Source organism: Natator depressus, chromosome 18, assembly GCF_965152275.1.
Source record: "Natator depressus isolate rNatDep1 chromosome 18, rNatDep2.hap1, whole genome shotgun sequence".
In the NCBI taxonomy this organism is placed as follows: Eukaryota; Metazoa; Chordata; order Testudines; family Cheloniidae; genus Natator; species Natator depressus.
The window spans coordinates 21971201-21995768 of NC_134251.1; the positions used below are offsets into that span (position 1 = coordinate 21971201).

The following is a 24568-nucleotide window of genomic DNA, read 5'->3' on the forward strand; positions in this document are numbered from 1 at the left end:
TTCCTTTTCCTACTTAATAAATCTTTAGATAGTTTATTATAGTACTGGCTATAAGCATCGTCTCTGGTGGGGTAAATGACTGATCCTTTGGGACTGGGAATAACCTGAATATTGCTGTGATCCTTGGTGTAAGGGACCATCTCTCACAAAGGCAAGCTCACTTTGGTTGTTAGACAGACCGGAGTATCCATGGGGACTGCCTGTGACTACCTGATCAGACTGTTAAAGTGCCTGAGGAATTCACAGTAGATCATTACTTGGTGAAATCTAAGTACACAACTCACATCCATTTTGGGCTTCCGAACAGTCTGCCCTGACATGGGACTTGCTCTTGAGTCCCTGTGGGCAGAGTGACATGAACAAACTAGGGAGAGATCCACTGGCCAGCAGACCAAACTTCTCTTGTGTAGCAAAGAGTCTTGTGTAATTACGCACGTGATCGGGTTTTATCAAACCCCAAACAGCTGCCCAGTTTGGCCGTATCTCCTTCGCAAGCAGGGTTCTGGTCACATTAGTGTTAGAGGAAGGCGCTCCTGCAATCACACGCAAACTAGAATAGGCCACGTGCTCCTCTGGGTGTGCAGTGTCCAGCACATGGGGGCCCTGATCCTGAGTGAGGCCTCTGGATGTTGCCGTAACATAAATAATCACCATTATAATTACCACTAGTATCCACGTGTCTTTATCCTGTTATAAAAGCTCTACGTTTGAGACAGGGAACATGAACAACACTCTGGGGGCAGCAGCCACCAGATGGCACCTGTACAAACAGCCTTCATCTCAGTGTGGCAGCAGTGCACAGTCTTGGATAAAAGGTTGTGTTGTTGTGAGTTTTGTGATGTGATTTTCTGGGGGGAGCTGTGGCAAACAGCAAAAGAGTTTGCTCTCTGCTTTAATCGCTCTAGCCAGAGCAAATTCTTGGGGCAGAGTTGTTTCCTGGGAACCAGGCATTGGTGTTGGGCTGAGGTTCCTGGCGGGGGGCAGAGGGGGGTTGTCTGGTGCCGTTTGTGACTCGCTCTGTTCTAGGACTGTTGTATCTAGACTACACCAAGAAAAGACCCCGACTCCCCATCACTGATTCCTCTTCCAATGGGACACCCCTCTGCAAGGCCCTGACATCTGTAACCCACAACACCGTGTGACTTCAGGGACCAGTCACATGCCACCAACAGGGTACAGCTGAAGGGCTGGGGGGTTATAGGCAGGAATCTACTTGGGCCACTTGCAGAGACCAGGGAGGGTCAGTAAGCAGGGAAAGGGCCACAGAACCACTGGCTACGTGATCCCCCCGCTCTAACTGGGGTAGGGCCAGCGCTGGCTCCAGCCAACAGCCATGCAGGACATGGACTCCCCTGCCAGAGGCACAGAGCTACCCGCCTGTGGGCCCTTCCCCACGCCCTGGGCCCTGCTAGTCACTGGGGCATTTCTCCTCCCCTCAGCTCCTGCCAGCCTGGAGTGCAGGGACTCTAGCCAGGTCCCCCGGCAGCCGGGAGCTAGACAGTTTAACCCCTTCCTGGCCCTGGGAATTAGCAGTGGGGTGTCAGCAGGAGGAGCTGGGCGGGAAGCGCAGGGGAGGGGAAGATCACAGCGGCCCCTGCGATTCCCCAGACAGACACTGAGAAGGAGGAGCCGTCCTGGGGGTGGGATCGCTGCGAGCTCCTGCCGCCGCCTGGCTGCTGTTCCCCGGAGGCAGGGAGGGCTGCGGAGCCGGAGGGGAGCGGGGCAGCTGGAGTCTGACCGGGGGGACGGGAAGTGCCAAGACCAGGGGCCATGCTGCGCTGTGCGACTCGGAGTTCCCGGGAGCCCCAGCCAGCCTGACAGCCGGAGCGGGAGACCCCGCAAGGCGCAGGTCCCCGGGCAGGAGACACCCCGGGCAGCTCCTCGGGGCGCAGCGCAGGAGGGGTCCGGGGGCGCACGGGGCAGGAGGGGTCCCGGGGCAGGAGAGATCCCGGGGGGCGCAGCGCAGGAGGGGTCCGGGGGCGCACGGGGCAGGAGAGGTCCCGGGGCAGGAGAGATCCCGGGGGGCGCAGCGCAGGAGAGGTCCCGGGGGGCACGGGGCACAGATCTCGCAGTGCCCGGCCGGCAGCTCCTTCCCGGGGCTTGCTGGCAGCGGCCACCTCCCGGGAGCTAAGCGCACCCCAGCGGCTCGGCGCTCCGGGCAGCCCTATGGCGCCCCCGGGCTGGTGAGGGGCCCGCGGCTCCGGCTCCCCCGGCCGAGGACATGGCCCTGGAGCGGGCTCTGGTCGCCGCCCGCCAGGGCGACGTGGACACCCTGAAGTCTCTGCAGGCGCAGCGGCTGCTGCAGCCGGAGCTCCGGGACCCGCTGGGCGCCTCGCCCGCCCACCACGCCGCCCGGGCCGGCAAGCTGAAGTGCCTGCGCTACCTGGTGGAGGAGGCGGCGCTGCGGGGCAACGGCCGGGCCCGCAACGGGGCCACCCCGGGCCACGACGCGGCGGCCACCGGCAGCCTGGCCTGTCTCCAGTGGCTGCTGACCCAGGGAGGCTGCTGCGTTCAGGTGGGCACCGCGCGCGGCTTCCCCCCCCCCCCCGGGGCCCAGCCCCACCCCTGCCTCCAGGGCTCCTGGGGCTGCCTGCTGTGGGTGCCCGGGTGTGCCTGGGTGCTGGGGCCTCTCGCCTGGCAGGGCCGGGACCAGCCCCCCCTGCCCTGGGATGGGGCCATGCTGTGCCCTCTAGCTGAGGACGTGCCGGGCAAGCAGCGCTCCAGTGCTGGGCAGTGCCCCTCTAGGCGGGCAGCCGCACTGGGTACAGGGCACTGTCGGGGCTGGGCAATAGCCTGGCGCTCCTGGCCGCACCAGGGAGCTCTCGGGTGGCCGCAGGCAAGGAGAATGTAACCAAGGCTGGATTAAGGGGAGCGGGCGCTCTCCTGCCCTGAGCTTCCGCAGCAGCATGGCAGGCAGGGTGGAGACTGGCCCAGCTGGGGCGGGGGGTGTCTGGACACGGGATTGTTCACCTGTCTTTGGGGAATGGCGTCGCCTGTGTCAGAGAAGCTGGTTTCCACAAAAGCAAGAGGCCTCTGGCAGGATGGTCCCATGCTGGCCTCCCCCCGCATCAAGTAGCTGTTTCCCCGGGGCCTGCTGTTGTGTCTGCCTCGCTGGAACACAGTTAGCTCCCTTGTGCGGGGCCTTGCCTGGAAGCTGACAGCGCTCCACGGGTAGGAGAGCAGTGGGCTGAGTTTGGGGCCAGGGCCTCCCACACACAGTCACTTCCCCTCTCCAGGCCTCCACTTCCTTCCCCCTGCCTCCCAGGGTGTCAGGGAGCTGCTGCAAAGGTGCCGTGTACACTAGGAGAGGCCCTGGACTTGGATGGTGGCTGGAAGCCCTGCTAGACTCTGCCAGGCTGTGCCATGTCTCCAGTCCCACGCATTGCTAAGGTGGGAGGATGGTCCTGCTCCTCAGGCCCCACACGGTGCCCTTCGCTTTGGTGCTGGATTCCAGCCCAGACCTAGACAGAAGGATGGACAATGTCTGGGTGACACCTCATCATCATTGGTATTTCTCAAGGCCCTGGCCCCAGGCAGAGACAGCAGGGCAGGCCGGGCCCAGGAGCTTGCACTCGGACTAGCCACGGCAGCTAAAGGGTGGAGGGGAAGGAGGAGCACAGAGCGGGAAGGGAGCTGGTGCTGAGAGCCCCGCAGTCCCACAGTGTCCCACAGCCTTATCTTCCTCGCCTGCCTGCTGCCTTCCAAGCAGGAGTCCTGGTGCTCACTGGTGGTGCAGCCTGCCCTGTGGGCCCACTGGCTGGTCCTACCAACCAGACGTGACATTTACCAAGCACTGTTCATCATCTCCACAGCGCTTTACAAACAGTCACTCCTCACTCGCCACAAAAACCCTCCCCTCATGAATGCAGCAAATTTCACCTCTCTCTTGTCTTGTCTGTGCGTTGTCCAGGAACAGATTGTGAGAGTTGCTGATTTATCTGTTTGCTGAAATTATCAAATTTCTTCAGCCACTAACTCGTGGGCTGCAGGTCCCTGAGAACGTGATATTAACGACTCACAATGGCAAATATGGGTGAAATCCTGCCTCTGCTGGACTCACTAGGACTTAGCCATTGGCTTCACTAGGTCAATAGGGTCAGGGTTTCACCCGCAGTTTGCAAAGTGCACGTGGCTATGGAGCTCATGTCACTAACCGACCGCGTCAATTCCAAACTGTAATCTTCACCATTCACATCGTGTGGGTTAATTCCTTAAAACAGAACAGAACTAATGCCACTGGCCCGCCAGCATGGTGCAAGCTGTGAACTGCCCATTTTACAATCCACGACACAGCCTGAAACGAGCTGCCTTCAGGGCATCAAGGGTTGATGCTAAGCAGCCATTTTCGGTGGCCAGTTGTGCTAAGAAAAGTCAGGGCCTCATATGTTCACAAGAATCGAGCAGGGTCAGGCTGACAGGTGCTTTGCAGCATGGACACATCCACGGGGTCAATTTCCCTCTCTGCTTAGGTCTGGGAAGCTGCTGCAGATGTGTCAGCTCCGCTTTGCCAGAGCCGAGGAGGAAGGGCTGTGCCTTGCTCCACAGCGGGAGCCAGTGCCATAGTCACGATTGGAGCTCACCAGTCTCTGACTCCCAGGCCTGTGCTCGCTGTGCTGAACTGTGAGCACAGGACTTTTATTGATCGCAGGATGGGACCAAGCTCTGTTGTGATCAGCAGTCCCGCCCGGAGCCACCCACGCTTGGAGCCGGTTAACCTGCACTGCCACTTTCAGGGCACTTCCCATAGTGCAGGTGTGTCAGGAGAACCTGAGCCTTTGTGCCTGTGTGAGGAGAGGGGACAGATGATCAGTGTCGTGCCTGGGCCACACCCCATTGGAAACCCTTTTAAAATGCAGTGGGGAGGAGTTACCCATCAGACCTTCGAGAGGGGGTGTCCCAGGGCTTGCAGCTTGGGCGCTTTGGAAGCCAGACCCATAGAGGGTTGGTTTCTGCCGTGCAGCCATGATATTCAGAGCCAGCTTGGAACTTTCCCTGTGTCCCAGGCTGTGTGGATCAGATGCATCGCGGGGGCAGTCAGCCTGGACTGGGCCCCGGACACGGTGGGGCCTGGCTGGGCCAAGGGATAATGGGTTCTGCCAGCTGGTTAACAGTTGCCTCTGGGCTAAGGAGGCGGGCAGGGGCGGCGGAGGGGGTGGGGGTGGGCGGGGGTGGCAGAGTGGGTGCATCAGCAAGAGAGACAAGGACAGGATGGGTGGCCCAGTGGGTGAGGCAGTGGATGTCACGGGCTGGAGGTGGGTGAGGGACTAGCTAGCACAGCCAGCTAAAACACTCGTTGGAAATTGGTGGCATGGGTTGAAGTGGGGCCTAGGTCCCACTCAGGTGACTTTGGTCCCAAGCTGGTCTCCGGCAGGGACGTGTCCACCACAGACGCAGTCTGCCAGACTAGGCCGTTTCTACTCCGGAGAGGCCCCGGGCTGTGATAGCAGGGAGCTGCAAGAGAGAATGTGAGTGTGGAGTTACATTCTCCTGCACTGTGTGGAGAAGATCACTCAGGACTGGATCCAGCAGGACTTGCCCTGCCCACTCCTCCCCTCCAAACGTACACGATGCGTTACAAGTCCTGCCATCTCCAATAGCCAGTCTGCTGGAGCATCGCAGACACTGTCTCCTCCGGTGCCCGGTGCCCCATTCAGAGGCACCAGGCACCTCATCGAAATTGCACAACACTTGAAATTCCCTGCAGTCTAATGACCTTCAGAAACCTCGCCCTAGACCCAGAGGTGATCAGGAGGAATGTACTCGGCAATTCAGTAGCACAGGGGCTGAATCTAGTATTTACGCAGCTCGTATTGTATTTACATACAGTGGCTCTTGCATATGAATGTTATTGACTTCAGCAGGTGTTTACTGGAGTCCAGACCGCAGGGTTTGGCCCTAGTATATGCAAGGATAAAACCAAATAAAGTTACTATTTCCTCTAGGAGTTCAGTATCCCCAGAGCATCCGGTGTGTGATTGCTGGGGCTGGGTTACTCAGCTTAAGCTCTGTTTGTTACTGTTCTTGTCAGTCAGGCAGTCAAAGTTCAGTGATCAGATTAAAAGCTGGCCACAAGGCTGGACCCAGTATTTCTCTGTGGCCCAGAAATTGCTGAACCCACTGAAACTAACGACAAGCACCCCAGGTTCCTTCTGCACGGCATGGCACGGTTTTGGAGGCAGGCAGGCTGAAATGTAAATGGTTCATGCCTTTGGGTAGCACGCTGCATTCTGTCTGAGTGGTTCTTTCACATCAGGATGCAATCAGTGCAGACACTTGAGGGATAAGCTGCTTGCATGATGTGGGTTGAGAGGTGAAAACATGTGATGTTCCTGTGATTTAAAAAGCCATCTGAGGAGGGGGGGAGAGATGATCGAGCTGGAAGGACAGGCTCAGCACAATTAGGAGCCATCTTGGACGAATTCCACTTGCTGTTCTACATTGTCATGAGCGCTGGTGACCGCAGTGGGGCTGTGCCGTAACCAAGGGACTGCATGCCAAAGCAGCCAACGCAGCATTACTCTCCTGCTGTGGCCATGCAGTACCATGCCAGCTTTCCCTGGGGCAGGACCAATGGAGTGGTGGAATGCTGTTCCCATTAACAGGCAGGTCAGTGCCCAGGAAGAACAATCAGCAAATTATCCATTCACGGGCAGAAGTATCAGTTAAGGGGATGGCTGAACATACACTCCCAAATGTGCTCTCAGTTTAAATGTAACAAATTACTGGGTAGTGGGTCTTGAGTGTCAGTGGGTTGCACATACATTCCCGTGTAACTCAGAGGTGCTGTCATCTCCAAAGATCTATATGTTGCTATTTTTAAATAGCCCCTTCATTTTCACGTGGAGGTACTACAGTACATGGAAACCGACCCAGCTCATGTCTCAGCATGAATGGCTAAGTGCAGTTTTGCCAGCTCCCTACATTCAAGAATCATGAGTCAGGCCCCAAAGCTCATGAGGCCAGCTTTAAAATCATGAGATATTAAAAGAATAATATATGTTGGATTATTGTTCTTTGTCTTCTTGAACATGGGGCCTGTGTGTACCATAAAGGCCAGAAACCACTCATGCATAGTGACTTACCCACAACTGAGGCATTGAAGAAGCTTTTTCATATTCACATGCTCAGATTGCCTGGCCACGTGGGCTGGAAACGGCCTTTTTGTTAATGAAAGCTCAGATCCTCGTATAATCACCTGACTCCAGGAGCTGGGTCTTTAAGTCAAACACCCAATATCATGAGTCTTGCAATAAAATCACTTGAGTTGGCAACACTGCAAGAGATGTGATTAAACACAGCAGAGAGAACTTGTTTAATCCTTCCTGCTCTGGGATTTTGATGAGAGTCAGTTTCCTGAGATCAATACATGAGGGCTGAGGAAAGGGCAGGGGCTGTGGTAACTTGTGCAGGGCAGAGCTGTAGGGCCAGGGCCAGGCAATCTGAGCATGTGAATATGAAAAAGGTTCTTTATTGCCTAAGTTGTGGGTAAGTCACTATGCACGTCTTACAGCAGCAACATCTCTCCTCTTGAGTAGATTAGTCCCATTCCTCACCTTCTTCCGACTTTGGGGTTCTAGATGCCCCAACAGCATTTCTTGTAAGGTCCTAGCTTGTTGTCGGAGTTTTGTAAGTCTCCCCAAAAGCCCTTGGGTTATTGCACTATGTGAAAAGTCACCAGATGAGAAGCTGGAAGAATTAACAGGCTCAGATGCTGGGGCAAAGCCAGTGTAATTGGGCTCAGCAATGTTAGTAGTCATGGAACTTTCAACGCTGACTTTGTCCAACCAAGGCCTTGTTCGCAGAAGTGCACCTCCTTCGCGACCGAGCAGGCCTAGCGTTTGGCACAGGTTCAAGGCTCCCCACCTGTTTGGCTCATTTCTTTTTTGAAGTTTCCCAGGAGATGGCTAAGGTCCCAGACCTAGTGCTGTACTGTGCTCTGATGCCCTGATTCCAGTTCTAATTCACTATGAGTAGCTCTGACGCATGCAGATAGACCCAGTGGGCCGAATATTCCGGCCTGGTGAAGCTGGGAAGGGAGAGCGAAGGTCTCGTATCCTCAGGCCCTTCAGAAGCTGCTTTGTGGTTTGTCCCTGCATGGCTTAGAGCAGCCCATGGTGATGCTCTGGTGCTGGGCTCACTGGACCACAGCCCTCGCACCCAGCCCTGTATGCTGGTGGCTAAGGGCACTGCGCCAGCTCTGTGGGGTTCCTCTGGGTCGGGGAATGTCAGGAGTGCAGTCACAAGGCGTTCTGTCTGGAGCAGCACAAAGGGATGAGAGGTGGGAGTTCAGAGGGTCTCACAATATCCAGTGTTTGCTTCTAGCCTGCACGTTGTATCTCTGTGCCCCCAAGACTGGCACAGTGGCAACCACGTTCCTTTGGATACTGGCTGCTTTGGTTTGTGTTACTTTAATAGCTTTGTGCTGCTCCCTCTCCCCACGCCCATCGGTTCCCATTTCACAGGTGGGGTCTCTCCTGCAGCTGTTCTTGCCTTCTGCATCTGTGAGCCTGGTGCTCCTGAAGGCCTCTCTTTGTCCCCAGAACTGGTGCAGCCTTCCCCACCCCACCCTGCCGTTGTGCCTGCCCTCTGGCCTGGAGCGGCTGTCACACTCCATGCCTCCTCTAGCCCTTGGCCTCTCAGCTGAGTCTCCCAAGAAGGATGCTATTTATTTATTTAATACCAGGTGTGTGTGTGTGTGCGGGGGGGGTAATGTGGACACCAGGAACCCTGCTCACCCCCTGAACGCGTCTCACAGAGGCCACTGACCATTCGTGCGAGACGCTCAGTGCAGGATGGCGCTGCAGTTTCCCACATTTGCAGGCATTGATAAAGCACTGCTGCTAACCAGGGTCGGAGGATCTGCCACGGTTGTGTGCATCTGAGTGGGCAGTCCAGAAAACCTCGCCGCCTACTCATTGAAGCATCGCGAGGAGCGGATCGTAATAGGAACTGTCTTGTTTCGTTTCTGCAGGACGCAGACAATTCCGGTGCCACCATCCTGCATCTCGCAGCCCGCTTTGGTCACCACGAAGTAATAGACTGGCTCCTGCGATTTGGAGGCAGTGACCCGATGATAGCCACGGACACAGGAGCGTTACCTGTTCACTATGCTGCAGCCAAAGGAGATTTCCCTTCATTGCGACTTCTCTTAGGGCACTGTCCAAAGTAAGAGAGAATTTTATTTGTAGGGGATGGATTTGCAGGGAGTTCAGGTGGTTGGTTTTGCATGTGCGTTGGCCTTGTCAGAGTATCTAGAGCAATTATAGCGTTTAGTTGTTCTTCAGCTTGTGCACAATAGAGGTAACCCAAGTCTTGGGTTTATGGAGTCCACTCTACAACCTATCCTGAAGGATGACCCAACACTCTCACAAATCTTGGGAGACAGGCCAGTCCTTGCCTACAGACAGCCCCCCAACCTGAAGCAAATACTCACCAGCAACCACACACCACACAACAGAACCACTAACCCAAGAACCTATCCTTGCAACAAAGCCCGTTGCCAACTGTGCCCACATATCTAATCAGGGGACACCATCACAGGGCCTAATAACATCAGCCACACTATCAGAGGCTCGTTCACTTGCACATCCACCAATGTGATCTATGCCATCATGTGCCAGCAATGCCCCTCTGCCATGTACATTGGTCAAACTGGACAGTCTCTACGTAAAAGAGTAAATGGACACAAATCAGATGTCAAGAATTATAACATTCATAAACCAGTCGGAGAACACTTCAATCTCTCTGGTCACGCGATTACAGACATGAAAGTCGCTATTTTACAATAAAAAAACTTCAAATCCAGACTCCAGCGAGAAACTGCTGAACTGGAATTCATTTGCAAATTGGATACAATTAACTTAGGCTTGAATAGAGACTGGGAGTGGCTTAGTCATTATGCAAGGTAGCCTATTTCCCCTTGTTTTTTCCTATCCCCCCCCCCCCCGCCCCCGACGTTCTTGTTAAACCCTGGATTTGTGCTGGAAATGGCCCACCTTGATTATCATACACAATGTAAGGAGAGTGGTCACTTTGGATAAGCTATTACCAGCAGGAGAGTGAGTTTGTGTGTGTGGGGGGGGGGTGAGAAAACCTGGATTTGTGTTGGAAATGGCCCACCTTGATTATCATACACATTGTAAGGAGAGTGGTCACTTTGGATAAGCTATTACCAGCAGGAGAGTGGGGTGGGAGGAGGTATTTTTTCATGCTTTATGTGTATATAATAAGATCTTCTACACTTTCCACAGTATGCATCCGATGAAGTGAGCTGTAGCTCACGAAAGCTTATGCTCAAATAAATTGGTTAGTCTCTAAGGTGCCACAAGTACTCCTTTTCTTACTGCTAAAGCTGTAATTACAGCACTGCTAACATTTCTGTAACTTTGCCCTCCCATCCTGTAGTGAAAATTAATGTGCCTGATCTTATGGCAAATTTGCACGTTCATATTAAGATTCCCCTTTTTATACATTCGTACAATTTTCATCTGATGCATGGTTACAGCTAGTTTTATTTTTGTAAACCAAACAAAGGGCTTTCTTACCCAAGGAAAGATTCCTTAGGATCTAATTCTCGAATCAAATCTAATTTTCCTTAGATTGTGAATTCCTCGGTGCCAAGACTGTTTGAAAACATGGTGTGCATTGCTGAGAATAAATACTAACAAGAACATAGTAGCAAATTTCAACGTTAACTTCAGATTCCAAGTCGTATGAGTTTTTCGAGTGTAGTGTGAGTAATGAGAACCCTGCAATGCCTGGATTGCTAAATCCATACGTGCGGATTCTCCACCCCGTGGGACCTGGCTGTAGCCACTTACACCGGTGCAAACGGTGTGTAAAACACCACCAGGGAAGAATCCTTCCTACAGGTGCTGGAGAATCTGGCCCATGGTGTGTCGTGCACTGGTCAATTACATTACAATCCTTTTGAGTCTCTTTAGTCCTTTCTTCCACAAGTGGCAGGATACTGTGTAAAGTGCTTGCTGAACTGTATGTGCCCTGTGTCTTCTGCCCTAGGGCCCCATCCTGCCAACACTGGTGCAGGTGAGCGACTCTATTCACAGGACTTGAGAGCTCTCAGCTGAATAAAGTTACTCACCTGCCTAAGCCTTTGCAGCATCTGGCCCTAGTGAGGCTCATCTGGCTTGGACACAAGGCCATTCAACAAACAGTCGGCACAGAGCCTGCTTTGGCTGCTAAAAGAATTGTTCTCATTTGTAAAACCTGGGCTTGCTAACAACATGACAGCTTTATCACAGTGGGAAGTCAAACGTCCGTTCTTTATTATCCCAGCAACAAAGGGCAAGAGGCTGGATTTTCACTTTTGATGGAAATATTGCTCCCTGTTGCAGGTGGGGCTGAGGAGGATTTGTTCCCTGCGCTTTTGGAACTGGGCGATAACACAGTCGCCTTTGTCCAGGCTATAGTTATGTAAATGGATTAGGCTGCCCTGCAGGATTAAAAAGGCTGTTCCAATGTGTGGAAAGACAAGCTTCCGCCTTGTTTAAGGAATGTAGGCTTGTGAGAGAGGGCTGCGGACGTCAAGGCCCCTGTGTGTTTTCAGGTGACACATTGTGTGCTTGGTAAAGTCCGGGAGTACTGGGGTACTTTTCATTGGTTATTACAGAGTAACCTCAGAATTCCAGGGTGCTCTGAAAACAAACCCGTTCCTGGGCCAGTGATAGCCAGCGCTGCTGGTTACGGCCTAGCATGGCCCTTCCATTCTAACTCCTGCTTTCTGGTGCTTAGAACTTGCCCAGATCCAGGCTCGCACTCAAACCCCGTGATGTTGTCAGAAATTTGGGACAAGCTCACTGTTGACATGAGTCAGGTTTCAGAGTAACAGCCGTGTTAGTCTGTATTCGCAAAAAGAAAAGGAGGACTTGTGGCACCTTAGAGACTAACCAATTTATTTGAGCATAAGCTTTCATGAGCTACAGCTCACTTCATCGGATGCATCCGATGAAGTGAGCTGTAGCTCACGAAAGCTTATGCTCAAATAAATTGGTTAGTCTCTAAGGTGCCACAAGTCCTCCTTTTCTTTTTGACATGAGTGTGGCTCTGGTGACTTCCAGGGAGCTATGCCCATGTATGCTGTGTGTGTGTGTGTGAAACCCATCCTTATGTAGAGACCTCAGAAAGTGTAGGGAAGCCGTAAATTCCACATAAATCCTATAGTGGTGTCCAGACCTAGGACTGGCCCTCCACAGAGGGGGGAATTTCACCTGTGCTGATAATCTCTGTTCTCTGGCCATGAGCCTCTCTCCGGGTTTAATGCTCCCACCTGGTGATTAAAACACTTAGACATCTGTCCCCAAAATAGCTGCATTCTCTTTGCAGCTGGGAATGGGGGTCCCAGCTCGTGACTGGGACCCTATACAAGTTCTCCCATAGCCTGCTGGATGTGGAGCCCAAATGCTAGAAGGTCAACAAAGAGCAAATATAAAATGATCAGGGGTGAGAAAAGCAGGTCACCCAAACATCATGGATCTGTGCACTGCAGATTACACAACTTCTAATCTTATTTTCCGTGATGGGCTGGAGGACACGGTTATAAATACCCTGCAGCTCTTTGGGGAACGCGCATGGTAATTAACGGTCACTTACTCGGGGACTTTTCCCAGGAAGATTCTTAACAAATGCAAACACACTTCTGACAAAGCGGAACAGAATCAAATTCTCAGTAATGACAACATCCAAAATGCAGCCACCTCTGGGTCTTTAGCGAGTGTCAGTAAACCCCGCCCCCCCCCGAACAGCTCCCACTCATGTAGCAGCAGAATGTGGGAGAACAAAGTAAGTCCCTTCCAGTGTAACTCCTGGCAAAAACACCAATCCCCCCGCCCCGCCCCACCCCACCAAGTGGGCGCAGGGACCATAAGGCAGCAAGCGATGATTCTGGGTCATAAATAAGGCGCCAACAACTCTGATAACCTAGCACCATGATGAAAAGTATTTATATGGTGGGCAGGGCATAAGACGGGCAGAGGAGGACAGCCACATGAGCCAGATGTGCTTTTGTGTGTCCAAGAGCATTGCACAAGTCTGGGGCCTTTCGTCGGCCGGCAATGTGCACTCCAGATCCGTTGGAGAGGGTTGTCAAAGCTGGTTAAATCTACCCAGTTTTCCCACAGCAACATACAAATGCATTCAAGGCCTTGGCCAAAGCCAGTCTGCAAATCTTGGCTCAGGATGGCTTTCAACTGATGCACAATCACTGTCCAAAGAGAAGCGGTGTGTTAACTCATGGGGTTGGCTGGGAACCGTGTGCTGACGACCCTAGCACTGACTGGAGGTCTGAGAGCACCTACGGGACAGGCTTCCTGCAGGAGGTGGGGTAGGCGTGTCAGCTATCGCTAGCTGCATTGATCACGGTGAGGGCCAGGACAGCTGTGTGGCAGGAGCAGGATACCCTGGGATGCCCAGGGACACAAAACCCAACCCTTCCTTAGCGCTGGTAGCAGACAGAACTGTCCATTGCTTGTGCGATGGCTGCAATGGAAATACAGATAGACAGAGACTGTCTCTGTTTATTGATAGGCATTTCTATGGTACTCAGCACCAGCCTTAACTCTGCCCCTGTATCCCCACCCACCTTCCACCCGTGGGTCTCCGTGTGTGTTGGGGAGGGGTCAGGATGACCTTTGTGCCACGCTGGACAGGGGCTGCCACGTTTGTCAGCAGATGTTTCCCAGCTGATGGGCAGTGCAATGCCCAGACAGGGCAGGCAGAGGGGCCCTGGGCTCAGCATCTCTACCCCTTCAGATGACGCCCCATAGCTGATGAAAGCAGTGTGCTGGAAGGCTGCCAAGCAGGACCGACACCCCAGCCCCATCGTCCCTCCCTAACGGACAGGCCGCCAGACGTCTCTCCGGTGTTCCAAAGCCCATGGAACCCAGAACTGCCCTGCGCCTGCATTTCCCTGGGGATGGAGAGAGCTGCTGAAGGGACCAGTGGAGACTGATGGGATGTGAACTCGAGCCAGGAGAGCTGGCCAGGCCTGTGGAGGTGAAAGAACACCCTTCATGGGGCAGGCAGGCAGTTGCCAGCAGAGCAGGAGGAATATGCCTCCTGCAGGAGTGTTTGCAGGGGAAACCCTCCTCCTCTGCTGGTTCATTAAAACCCCTCCCGGGAGAGTTCGAAGTGGGGAATTTTCAGGGGAAGGGGGTTGTGTTGTGAAATATTTTGAAACCTGATGGATTTTGGGTGGGGTTGTGGGCAAAAGGCTCCTGCCCCCAGCCCTCTGCGAGGCCCCAGTCGAATCAGGAGAGTCAGCCCCTCGGGTAGTGGGTGGGAGGTGGAAAGGGTAGGGAGGAGTGAGCCTGCTGGCACTGGGTAGCAGCATTGCCCTCTGTTTGGGGGCTGGCTGTCTCACCTGTTCAGTGCTCCCCCGCCCTAGAGAAATGGGCCTTAGAATAAAAGGCCTCAATGTGGAAAACACAATTCCTGGGGTGGTTGTGTCACTGCGGGCTGGCTGCTTCGGAAGAATGAGGCCTAGGTGTGTGCTGTAGGCTGGATCCCAGATCTGGCCTGGCCTAGCCAGCCCTCTGTTCCTCGCGTGGCTGGCGGAAGGACGGGAGTTTCTGCCACAGGCAGAAGCATGGAAAATAACAAATCCAACCCCCCACATCCAGGATTGTCTGTTCTGGGTCTACCCCAAAAGCAGTGGGGGAGAAGGGGATATTCGTGGGTAGGAGAGAGAAGCATGGCAGGGCTTTGGCTTCTGAGAGCAGAGGTAGGTGTCTGAGGATAGCCCCAGAGTTATCGGTTATTCAGGCTGAATGTGAGAATTGAGGCTAGAAATGCTCCCCATTTCACAGGGAGGAGATGAATCTGAACATCATTTGGGTGTCACTCCAGCTGGCCCTGTGAGAACGGCTGTAAGGGCAGCAGGAAGCCTGGCTTGCTCCACTTTTCCTGCTTTCACAGGAACGGAGGGAATTCTTCAAGTGCTATGTAAGAAATATTTACCACTGGCGGATTTTGCAGCTGCTCTCTCAAAGGGACGTCCTCACTCAGCCTCGCTTGCCTCTGCAGAAGCTTTTGAGAGCTGTGTGTCCACCTCCGTTAGTGCTCAGGCAGGCAGGATCCTTGTGGGTGCAGCAGCTGGCGTGGGGGGGCTCAGAGTGCTTGAAACCTTGGGTCTGGGGGTGTGAGGTGATCACAGCAATAGCTAGGCCAGGAGAGGATTCTGACTGGCTAGGGGGAGTTTAAATAGCCAGGCTCTATGGAAAGCCAAGATAGCAAATGTAAAAGTAGCCCATGCCCTTTAAATGCCAAACCTCCACCCAACAGGGCTTCCTGCAGCCAGGTCTAATCTGTGCCTCCTATCAGCCAAGCCCCAGAGCGCCCCGTCCCACTGCTCCCAGGCTCTGGCCCTCCTGGAAAGCTCCCTGCTGCCCCCGACCCTGCTAGCTAGCAGAATGCACTGGCTTTTGAAGAGATGCTTTAACCCCATCCCTGCCGGAGCCTGGTTGGGTCTCTTCTCCCCAGCAGATTGCTACAGCAAGCCTGACTATAGAAACTTTGCGCAGCCCCGAGCCTGCCTGCCAATGTGACAGGAGCATGCTGGACTCCCTCGGGTTTAGCTGCATGTGACTCATTGGCTACATGCTGCGTACCCCTGCTGCGGAAGAATAAAAATCAAGAGCTCCAGCTCAGAGCCGTGCTAAGGCCCCTCGAGTGTTTCCATTTGGAAGCGCTGGCAGAGCCACATTGCACAAGCCTCACGAGGGGTTTGACAGCATGGGCTCGCTACGGCCGCTTTTTACATACGCAGGCTGGAAGAACCGAGCTCTAGTGAGAGCAAAGCCTTTGCTGGCTTGAAGCTGACCCGTTAGTTGATGACAGATGACTGGTGAGGAGGCTGCTCTAGAACCCCCCTGTGCATTGTCCTCCCGCACGTGGAGTCAGTGTAAAGTCTCGTACACAGTTATGGAGCCAAGCCACTGAGTCACTAAAGTATTCACTGAGGTTGGGAAGTGAACTAGGTGATGGGCCAGAGGACACACCACTCTGGCCCTGGGGACACACCACTTGGTCTTTGCTCTGCCGACGGATGGTGTCTGCAGAATCTCATCTCTGCACTGGGTGTGATTGTTATGGAGCAAAAGGAACACAAAGACACGTCAGAAGGTTGGTTAGACAGTCACCAGCGCACGTTCCTTGACAAGGCAGAGTCGCTGGAGCGTCTGGGGTAGTTTTGCACGTTTTGCTGTCTATTATATACATCATGACTCTGTTTGTACAAACAAAGGAAAGGGTCAAAATATTTTTCTCTTTTAAATGAAAAACAAAATGTGGTTTTAATGTTTCCACCCCACGAATTGGCTATTACAGCTGGAGAGCTTGAAGTTAAGATCAAGAGGGAATTTACCCTGATTGCTTTCCCATAAGCAGCAGCCTTTCCTTTGTGTATATTTTATATCCTTAATTTAAAATCTTAACCAATTATTGTAGTAACCATGGCAATTGCTCTCAGATGCCATCACTGCTTTGGGACCAATGTGTGTTCAGGCAAAAACTTTAACAGGACCCTCTCCTGGTGCAGCCACCGACTGCAAAGTCTTATGCAAAATCTGTGTGCACCTTTCCTTGGCTGCCCTGGACTAGCGGCCTGCGGATCAGGTTCATCCTGCAATCCACTGATCTGAGAGCAGCGCAGCAGCAGCTGCTGCTAATGCGTTGACCTGAATATTCTCCGAATTCCAGCTATAGTCAGCTCCCCTGGGGGCCGGAAATGGGGTCAGCATGCAAACGTATCGAGTGTCCTGACTATGCCCATGCTATTGTGGGAGCATCAGAACAAGCATGACTTGCACAAATGCACCCCGTGCCCTTTACGTTTACATACTGTCTCCAGCACAGGAATCAGACCCTTCCCAGCAGATTAACCCATACAGGTAAATACAAGTAACCTAAGTGGATTACAGCGTCTCAGGCTGGTGGCAGCTCTGGCTGTGGCAGGGCAGAGCTCGTTGTGCAGCTTCTAGGCGAAACGCCTGAGCCCAGACAGACGAGGGCGCAAGCTAGGAGGCTGCACGCGTGGTACCCTAGTTAGGGACGGGGCAAGGCAACGCAGATGAGCTGGAAAGAGTCAGGGGCTCCACGGGGGCAGGGAGGTTGTTCCAGGCCAAACTCACAAACTACAAATGGGAAGCTCGGCAGTGGAATCATTGACTGTCCATGTAGTAAGACTCCCAGCAAAATCCATGCAGGTGATATGGCAAAACCCCAGTTATCAATGGGAAAAGACTTCACAGCCACCCCCCAACTCACTCAACAGAAGAAGGGTCCCGGAGTTTTGCTAAGTAGGCTCTTAATTAAGCATTTCTTGGTCACAGCCCTTTTACATTTAATTTTATGCTTCTCCTGCAGTTACTTTTGCTGTGAGCACCTGCCGCCTTTAGTTAAGAAATCCCATCAATTATTTACTCCTGTGCTCACAGTACTTCCTGCCAACTGCCCGATGGGAGGCTCCATTACAAGCCTTGAAATTCTACCTCTGGGAGCTGCAACACCAGCTAACGGGCAGGATGCAGCGTTACAGTTCAAATGGGGAGGAACGACAGTGTGTTTGTGTCTGTATTGCAGACAAAAGCTGTGCTGAAAGACCAGTAAAGGCTGCAAAGTCAAGCACTCAGAAGCTAGGAAATGCCAGAATTAAGGCTCCTTTTTGCACCTGAGGAAATCAGTAACTGGTAGTAGTAGAAGGTTTTTATCTTCTCTGTGGACCAGTCACGAGAGGGCAATGAGCCGCACCATTTGCCAGGCAACAGGGGAATGTTGGGCCTCAGGAATCCTGGATTCCATTCCATGTTCTGGACAGGAGTGTTCTCTAGTGGCTACAGACCCTTTTGCCCCCTCATTCCCCCCCCACACACACACACACTCAGACACACCCTGCCCCCTCCAGTTTGTTCCTGTTACCCACCACCTGGCTTTACCCCTGCCCCCACCTTCTGCATTCACATCAGATTACTTCCTCCTTCTCCGCCATGCTGCCTGAACTTTTGTGAACTGATTTTCCGAGCTCAGAACCTGGCCAAATTTGGTGGATTTTTACAGGGACAGGAGCCTTCCTGAACACAGAATAATAGCCCATGCTCACCCCCTGCCCTGCTGCTTTTCAAGGGCCTGCTCTGGAAAGTGAAGCTCCTCAACAAAACAGCTGTAAAAAAATTTTTAACCTTGACCAAACAAACCATATTTTTCCTTTATTTCGTTTTTCATAGAAGTGCAGGACTGGCAGGGACCTCGAGAGGTCATCTAGTCCAGTCCCCTGCACTCAAGGCAGAGCATGGACATGGCTGAACTGGTTTTGCTGAAATTTACCCCAAAGAAAGAGCTTGAGGCAGATGCCTGGTCTGGAAAATTTCAGCCCAAATGGTTATAGCGTGACAAAGTCATAAGCAACTGCAAACAGGCACTTGGAAAGTGCTGGGCAACCTAACTACGCTAACAGAACGCTAGGAACCATCAGGAAGAGGGCAGATAAGACGACAGTAAATATCCTAACCCACGGCACGCCCACACCTTGGATACTGCGCCCAGGGCTGGTCACCCCATCTCAGACAAGATATATTAAAATTGGGAAAAGCACAGAGAAGGGCCCACAGATGACTGAGGGTCTGGAACAGCTTCAGCAGGAGGAGAGATTAATAGGACTGGAACTGTTCAGCTTGGAAAAGAGACGACTGGGGGAGGAGATGACAGAGGGCTGTAAAATCACGACTGCTGTGGCGAAAGTGAATGGGGAAGTGTTAGTTACCCCTTCACATAACACAGGGGTCACCCACTGAGATTAATAGGCAGCAGGTTTAAAATAAACATCAGGGAGTGCTCCTTCACAATGCACAGTCAGCCTCTGGCCAGGGAATGTTGTGGAAGTATACACAAAAGTATAACTTGGTTCAAAAATGAGCTAGAGAAGTCCATGGAGGATAGGTCCTCCAATGGCTATTAGCCGAGATGGTCGGGTATGCAACCCCACGTGCTGGGTGCCCCTGAGGCTACCCTACAGCGTATGTCGGCAGAATGTATGTGGCTCAGGGGGGTGAATAAATCACCCCCGAGTGATGTAAGTTACACCGACACAAGTGCTTGTGTGGACAGAGCTTCTCCCACCAACACAGCTACCTCTGCTTGTTGGAGGTGGATTCATTAAGTCGACAGGAGAGCAGCTGATAGTTCAGAGAAGCACCCAGGCTCTGGGACGTTCTTCTGAATGACTCTTTACGGTGTGCCAATTGCTAGCATGAGTGTGTGGGACTCCCCGCCCCTCTGAGTGTCTGTTGCACCAGACAAGCCACAGGACAATAGCTGGTGGTGGTGGGTCTGGCTTTTCAGATCTCATTCGCCCGGGTTGAGTGAGATGCTCGGGGGGATGGGCATGAGCCAGCAGGCTGCTGGGCCAGCCCAGAAATGCTGGTTTCATGCTCTTTGCTCCCAGAAAGCCAGTCCCGTGGGCTTCTACAGACTGAGCTACCAGGAGAGACTCCATTGCTGGGATGCTGGTGCTACCTTTCCCTCTACCTCCTGGCACAAGGGGAAGCATTCCCAACAAGCACTCCCTGGCCCTCCGAGCAACGGCTCGTTTCCAGAATTTGGCATACGTCTGAGCTCAGGTGCCAGAGTTCCTGGGTACAAGGTGGACCTGCTGGCCTCTCTGGCCTCACCTGCTGGCACGGGTGCCAATGAGCGGTCTGCCCCTGGTATTTCTAAGGGATCCTTCACTACGGGCGCCTGCTGCTAAGTACCAATCTGACACATTGAACCCCGAAATGAACTGTAGCTTCCAGCTGCCTCTGCCCCAGACTGTGACGCTCAGAGCAGGACCAGGCCAATCCCGCCCTCTCTGCTGAATTATTTCTGCCCTGGGGAGACTGTATTCTAGGGCTGCTTATTGCAGCAAACAGTGAGACGTAAAGAAACCTAGGTTTGCTTTTGGAGACATTAGCCAGCTCCCGCCCACATGCTGTCCCCAAGCTGGGGCCAGCCTGAAGAATGCATTAAACTTTAACGATTAAATGAATTTAACTAGTATTATTAGCAACAGTAATTTAAGTTATTAATAGGCTGCTGCACTCCGGCCGCTACCAGGTTAGTTCCGTTAAGTCTCAGGACGTTGGATGGAGCACTCTCGGTTCGGGCCTCCTAAGCCTGCCCCTAATCTGCACACTTTAAACCCGCTCCCTGCCACAGGCTCAAGCTGCAGGCTTTGTCCCGTTAATTCTTAATCAGCTTGGCTAGTGGCGATCCCTGGGAACAAGTGGCTGGTTTCCATCCCGCATTGTTTGCTGTGATCACTATGGTAACCAGCAGAGCGAACCTGTAGTAAGCTAACCCAGATGGATGGAGGGCCAGGGCTGGCTCTCCTTCGCCCATGTGCCCCTGTGGTCTGGGAGTGGGCGGGGAAGGGGACACGGCCCACTACCCTGGCAGAGGATAAGCCCTGATTATTTGTAGGAGAATCCGGTGCAATCCTCTGCCCCTCCCCTCCTTTAACTCTGCTCCCTGCCTCTCCTCAGCTGGGATGCTTCCCCTGCCTCCTGGCTATGTAGCACCTCCCTTGGTCTTTGCTCCCCTTTAGGGGCTGCAGACCCCCCTGCTGAGCGGCTCAGATACAGGAGAATCAGGGGAGCAGCCTGAGGCAGGGAGGGATTATCAGCAGCCTGGGTGATGGTAGGACAAGGGTTCGTGGCCTGAGCGAAGGAAGGGAAAGTTCAGGGACAAGCTCTCTGGAGCACAGGAGAGAGGCTGCCCTCTTGTCCTGGGGAGCAGCAGGAATCCAGCCCTTCCAGGCTTCTTGCAGGCCCTGGCCATGAGCCTGGGCCTGTCCGGGGATCGTGGCCTCAGAGGTTGTCTCAGTGCAGGCCGGAGGCGGTGGGGCAGCCCCCGGCGCTGAGCACATGGCACGTCTCAGCCTGCCACGCTGGGTTGGCGGAGGCAGCCTAGCATGAAAACAGGGAGAGAACGATGCCCACTGCATTCCCTTTGCTCCTGGACACGTGCTTCGCCCCTTGTGGGCGGAAAGAGCTGGAGCTGCCCTTACGAGATCCCTACTAGGGTGAAATTCGCGCCCACGCAGAGGGACAGGACAAACTTGCACCACTTCAGACCTGCTCCAGTGGGAGTGGGGTGATGTCTAGGCCTGGGACCACTCCCCGGAGAGCTGCCTCTTTTGGTGACAGGAAACCCCCACTGCGCTGGCAGCTGCTCCCAAGCACTCCCGTTGAGCTGCGGCCAGGGGGGCGGGGGGGCCTCGAACCGCAGGCTGCAGCTACCCAGCTGATAATGACGCTGCCCGTTACTGTGTCTGTTCCGGCTCTGAGGCTGCTGCTTGTCTCTCTGTCGCCTCCTGGAGCTGGTGCAGAGCAAGCTGCGCTCTGCCTGGGGGTTGGGCAACACCTGCCCAGTTTTGCCCCAGTGTTTCTTGCAGCCCATAGCCACTTTAGAGCGACTCTAGCTATCGAACCCCCAGCACAACGGAGCAGGTCCCCTAAACAAGGATTTACAGCAGTCTGTTAGCCTGGCAGCAGGCACAGGGCTGTACCTTGTGCAGCAGGCTCCTTCTGCTCCGGAGGCCGTGGTGCAATGAGGAGATATGGCTTATCTGAATGGCAGCAGGGCCCCTGCTGGGCTGAAAGAACAGGAGCCCCCAGTGGAGCGTGCTCTGAAATGCCCGAGTGTGATCAGCACTCAGCGCTGTTCATTCACCCATGGGGACAGCGAGTTCCAGGCATTCCTGGGCAGCGCCAGCTCCTCGCAGGGTCATTGGCACATTTCATCCCAGACGTAAAGTTGCCACTTGCAGCAAATGCCGTTTCGGGGTTTCAGAAGGACATTTTACCTTGTTCAAAATGGCAACACTTTGCTTCCGGGGCCCTTCAGTTTCCCCAGCAGTCAGTGCAGGGGGCACCTTTCACCCAGGGCCTGGGAAGCGGAAGAAAGGCCCTTCCCCATTTGCCAAAACTTGGGTCATAATCCAGCCCATCCCCCCATGTTTTGCTGGAGTTGTTTTTTAGCCTGGAGTCTGTGAAGTGGAGCGCAGGGTTTGTACTTCAGAAAACGGCTTGACCCCTTCCGCCTCCCGCTGGGCAGCGCCCGCCGCCAGTCGGAACCGAGCAGTCGAGCCATGTGCGCACAGGTCTGTTTCCAAAGCCAGGCTCATGGCCCAGGTTTCTGCACCTGAGCAGTGTTGCACCGTGTGCCCTTTCCCAGGTGCCCTTTGCAGAGGCCGCATTCACCCGAACCCTTCCCAGCATCTCCACTGAACAGAGCTGCCGGTTCGTTCCTCATGCCCTTCTGGCTCTTGCGCCTGGATTGCTCACATTCTGCCCACGGGAAATGGCAAACCTGAGCACGCTCAGAACCAGCCCAGCAAATGTGATATTAGCGCTCCAGGGCCAGATTCTGCTGTCACTGCCACCTGTGTAAATCAGGAGTAACCAGGCTGAAGTCAAAGGAATTGCACCAGAGGAAAACCAGCAGGCGGTCAGAGTCAGGCCCTGTGCAGGTTCACTTAACGCAGTGACCATGACCCACCCATCTCCCCCGAGAGGTGACCACGCCGGGTGCAGCTCTGGATGACGGTGGGCTTAGCACAGACCGTCAGTGCTGCCAGGGTATTAAACAGACCGGGTGTCCCATGGGCAGACCAGACAAAGGTACGAGAGAGCTACAAAACCCAGCAGCTGGTGCGGAGACAATCCGGAGGTCACTGGCATATGGCAAAGCACTTCACTCACACATTCAATTTGCCGATAGGCCCAAATCATAGGCTGCATTAAGCAAAACTGAACCTGCACAGATTAAGCCATTCTAGATTACTTGGGAACTGGCAATTATGGATTTAAAATGTGCCCATTCACACGATTAGCAGCTAATCTGGTCAAGTGCCATTAGCCGTGAGTTAATTAACAGATTTAAAATGTTAAAAAACAGAAGAGCACTTAAGTGCTACCCACATGTGGGCCCTTTGCCTGCACATCCATATGCTGCTCTGGAAGCACTGGCCAGGAAGCCTGCGACAGGCGTGGTGGTGGGCACGGGGTGGCAGGGCTGTGGTACGCATGCAAGGGCGGCGGTGGGCATGGGGCAGTGGGCACGGGGTGGCAGTGTGTGGGGGTGGCAGGAGCTGTTGGCATGCAGGGGCGGCAGTGGGCGTGGGGCGGTGGGCACGGGGTGGCAGTGTGTGGGGGTGGCAGGGCTGTGGTACACATGCAGGGGCGGCGGTGGGCGTGGGGCAGTGGGCACGGGGTGGCAGTGTGTGTGTGTGGGGTGGCAGGGCTGTGGTACCCCTGCAGGGGCGGTGGTGGGCGTGGGGCGGTGGGCATGGGGTGGCAGTGTGTGGGGGGTGGCAGGGCTGTGGTACGCATGCAGGGGCGGCGGTGGGTGTGGGGCAGTGGGCACGGAGTGGCAGTGTGTGGGGGTGGCAGGAGCTGTTGGCATGCAGGGGCGGCGGTGGGCATGGGGCAGTGGGCACGAGGTGGCAGTGTGTGGGGATGGCAGGAGCTTTTGGCATGCAGGGGCGGTGGTGGGCGTGGGGCGGTGGGCACGGGATGGCAGTGTGTGGGGGGTGGCAGGAGCTGTTGGCATGCAGGGGCGGCGGTGGGCGTGGGGCGGTGGGCACGGGGTGGCAGTGTGTGGGGGGTGGCAGGGCTGTGGTACACATGCAGGGGCGGCGGTGGGCGTGGGGCAGTGGGCACGGGGTGGCAGTGTGTGGGGGGTGGCAGGGCTGTGGTACGCATGCAGAGGCGGCGGTGGGTGTGGGGCAGTGGGCACGGGGTGGCAGTGTGTGGGGGTGGCAGGAGCTGTTGGCATGCAGGGGCGGCGGTGGGCGTGGGGCAGTGGGCACGGGGTGGCAGTGTGTGGGGGTGGCAGGAGCTGTTGGCATGCAGAGGTGGGGGTGGGCGTGGGGCAGTGGGCACAGGGTGGCAGTGTGTGCGGGGTGGCAGGGCTGTGGTACGCATGCAGGGGCGGCGGTGGGTGTGGGGCAGTGGGCACGGGGTGGCAGTGTGTGGGGGTGGCAGGAGCTGTTGGCATGCAGGGGCGGGGTGGGCGTGGGGCAGTGGGCACAGGGTGGCAGTGTGTGCGGGTGGCAGGGCTGTGATACGCATGCAGGGGCGGCAGTGGGCGTGGGGCAGTGGGCACTGGGTGGCGTAGCTGTGGGAAGCAGTGCTCAGCTCTCCGCCATGGCAGAGTCTGTCTGCACTGCAGAGCTTGGGGCCCCCGAGCCAAGGACTGCAGCCACCCTATGAAACTGGAGCTGCCGTGTCCACGCGGGCACTGCGCTCGCGCCGGGTGGCACATCCCAGGGCTCTTGGCACTGCCACCAGCTGAGCCCGGCACTGAACTGAGGGAGACGCTGTCTCTCCTTGCTGGACGCACGGAGCCGTGGGCCCCGGAGCACTGGCCGTGCGAGAGGCACCAGCCCGGTGGTGGCCGTGGACGAGCTGGGCCTGTACCCTGACCAGCCCCGTGGCACTCGAGAGAAGGGGTTTGGGTGTGGGCAGGACCCGAGGCAGGGGCGACGCTCACATTGTGACCCAGGTTCACTGTGCAG

The 24568-nt window shown here is 54.8% G+C and overlaps 1 protein-coding gene across 2 annotated transcripts in view; it reads left to right on the forward strand.

Moving 5' to 3' along the window:
* Positions 1 to 2206: 2206 nt before the first annotated feature.
* The window catches only part of ESPN (espin), an 82651-nt gene continuing 60289 nt past the window's right edge, over positions 2207 to 24568 (forward strand). For both annotated transcript variants that reach the window (XM_074975308.1, XM_074975307.1), the window contains exons 1-2: positions 2207 to 2515; positions 8972 to 9165. In XM_074975308.1, the coding sequence (XP_074831409.1) occupies positions 2222 to 2515; positions 8972 to 9165 (488 nt within the window). In that variant the 5' untranslated portion in view covers positions 2207 to 2221. The remainder of the gene's footprint in view (positions 2516 to 8971; positions 9166 to 24568) is intronic.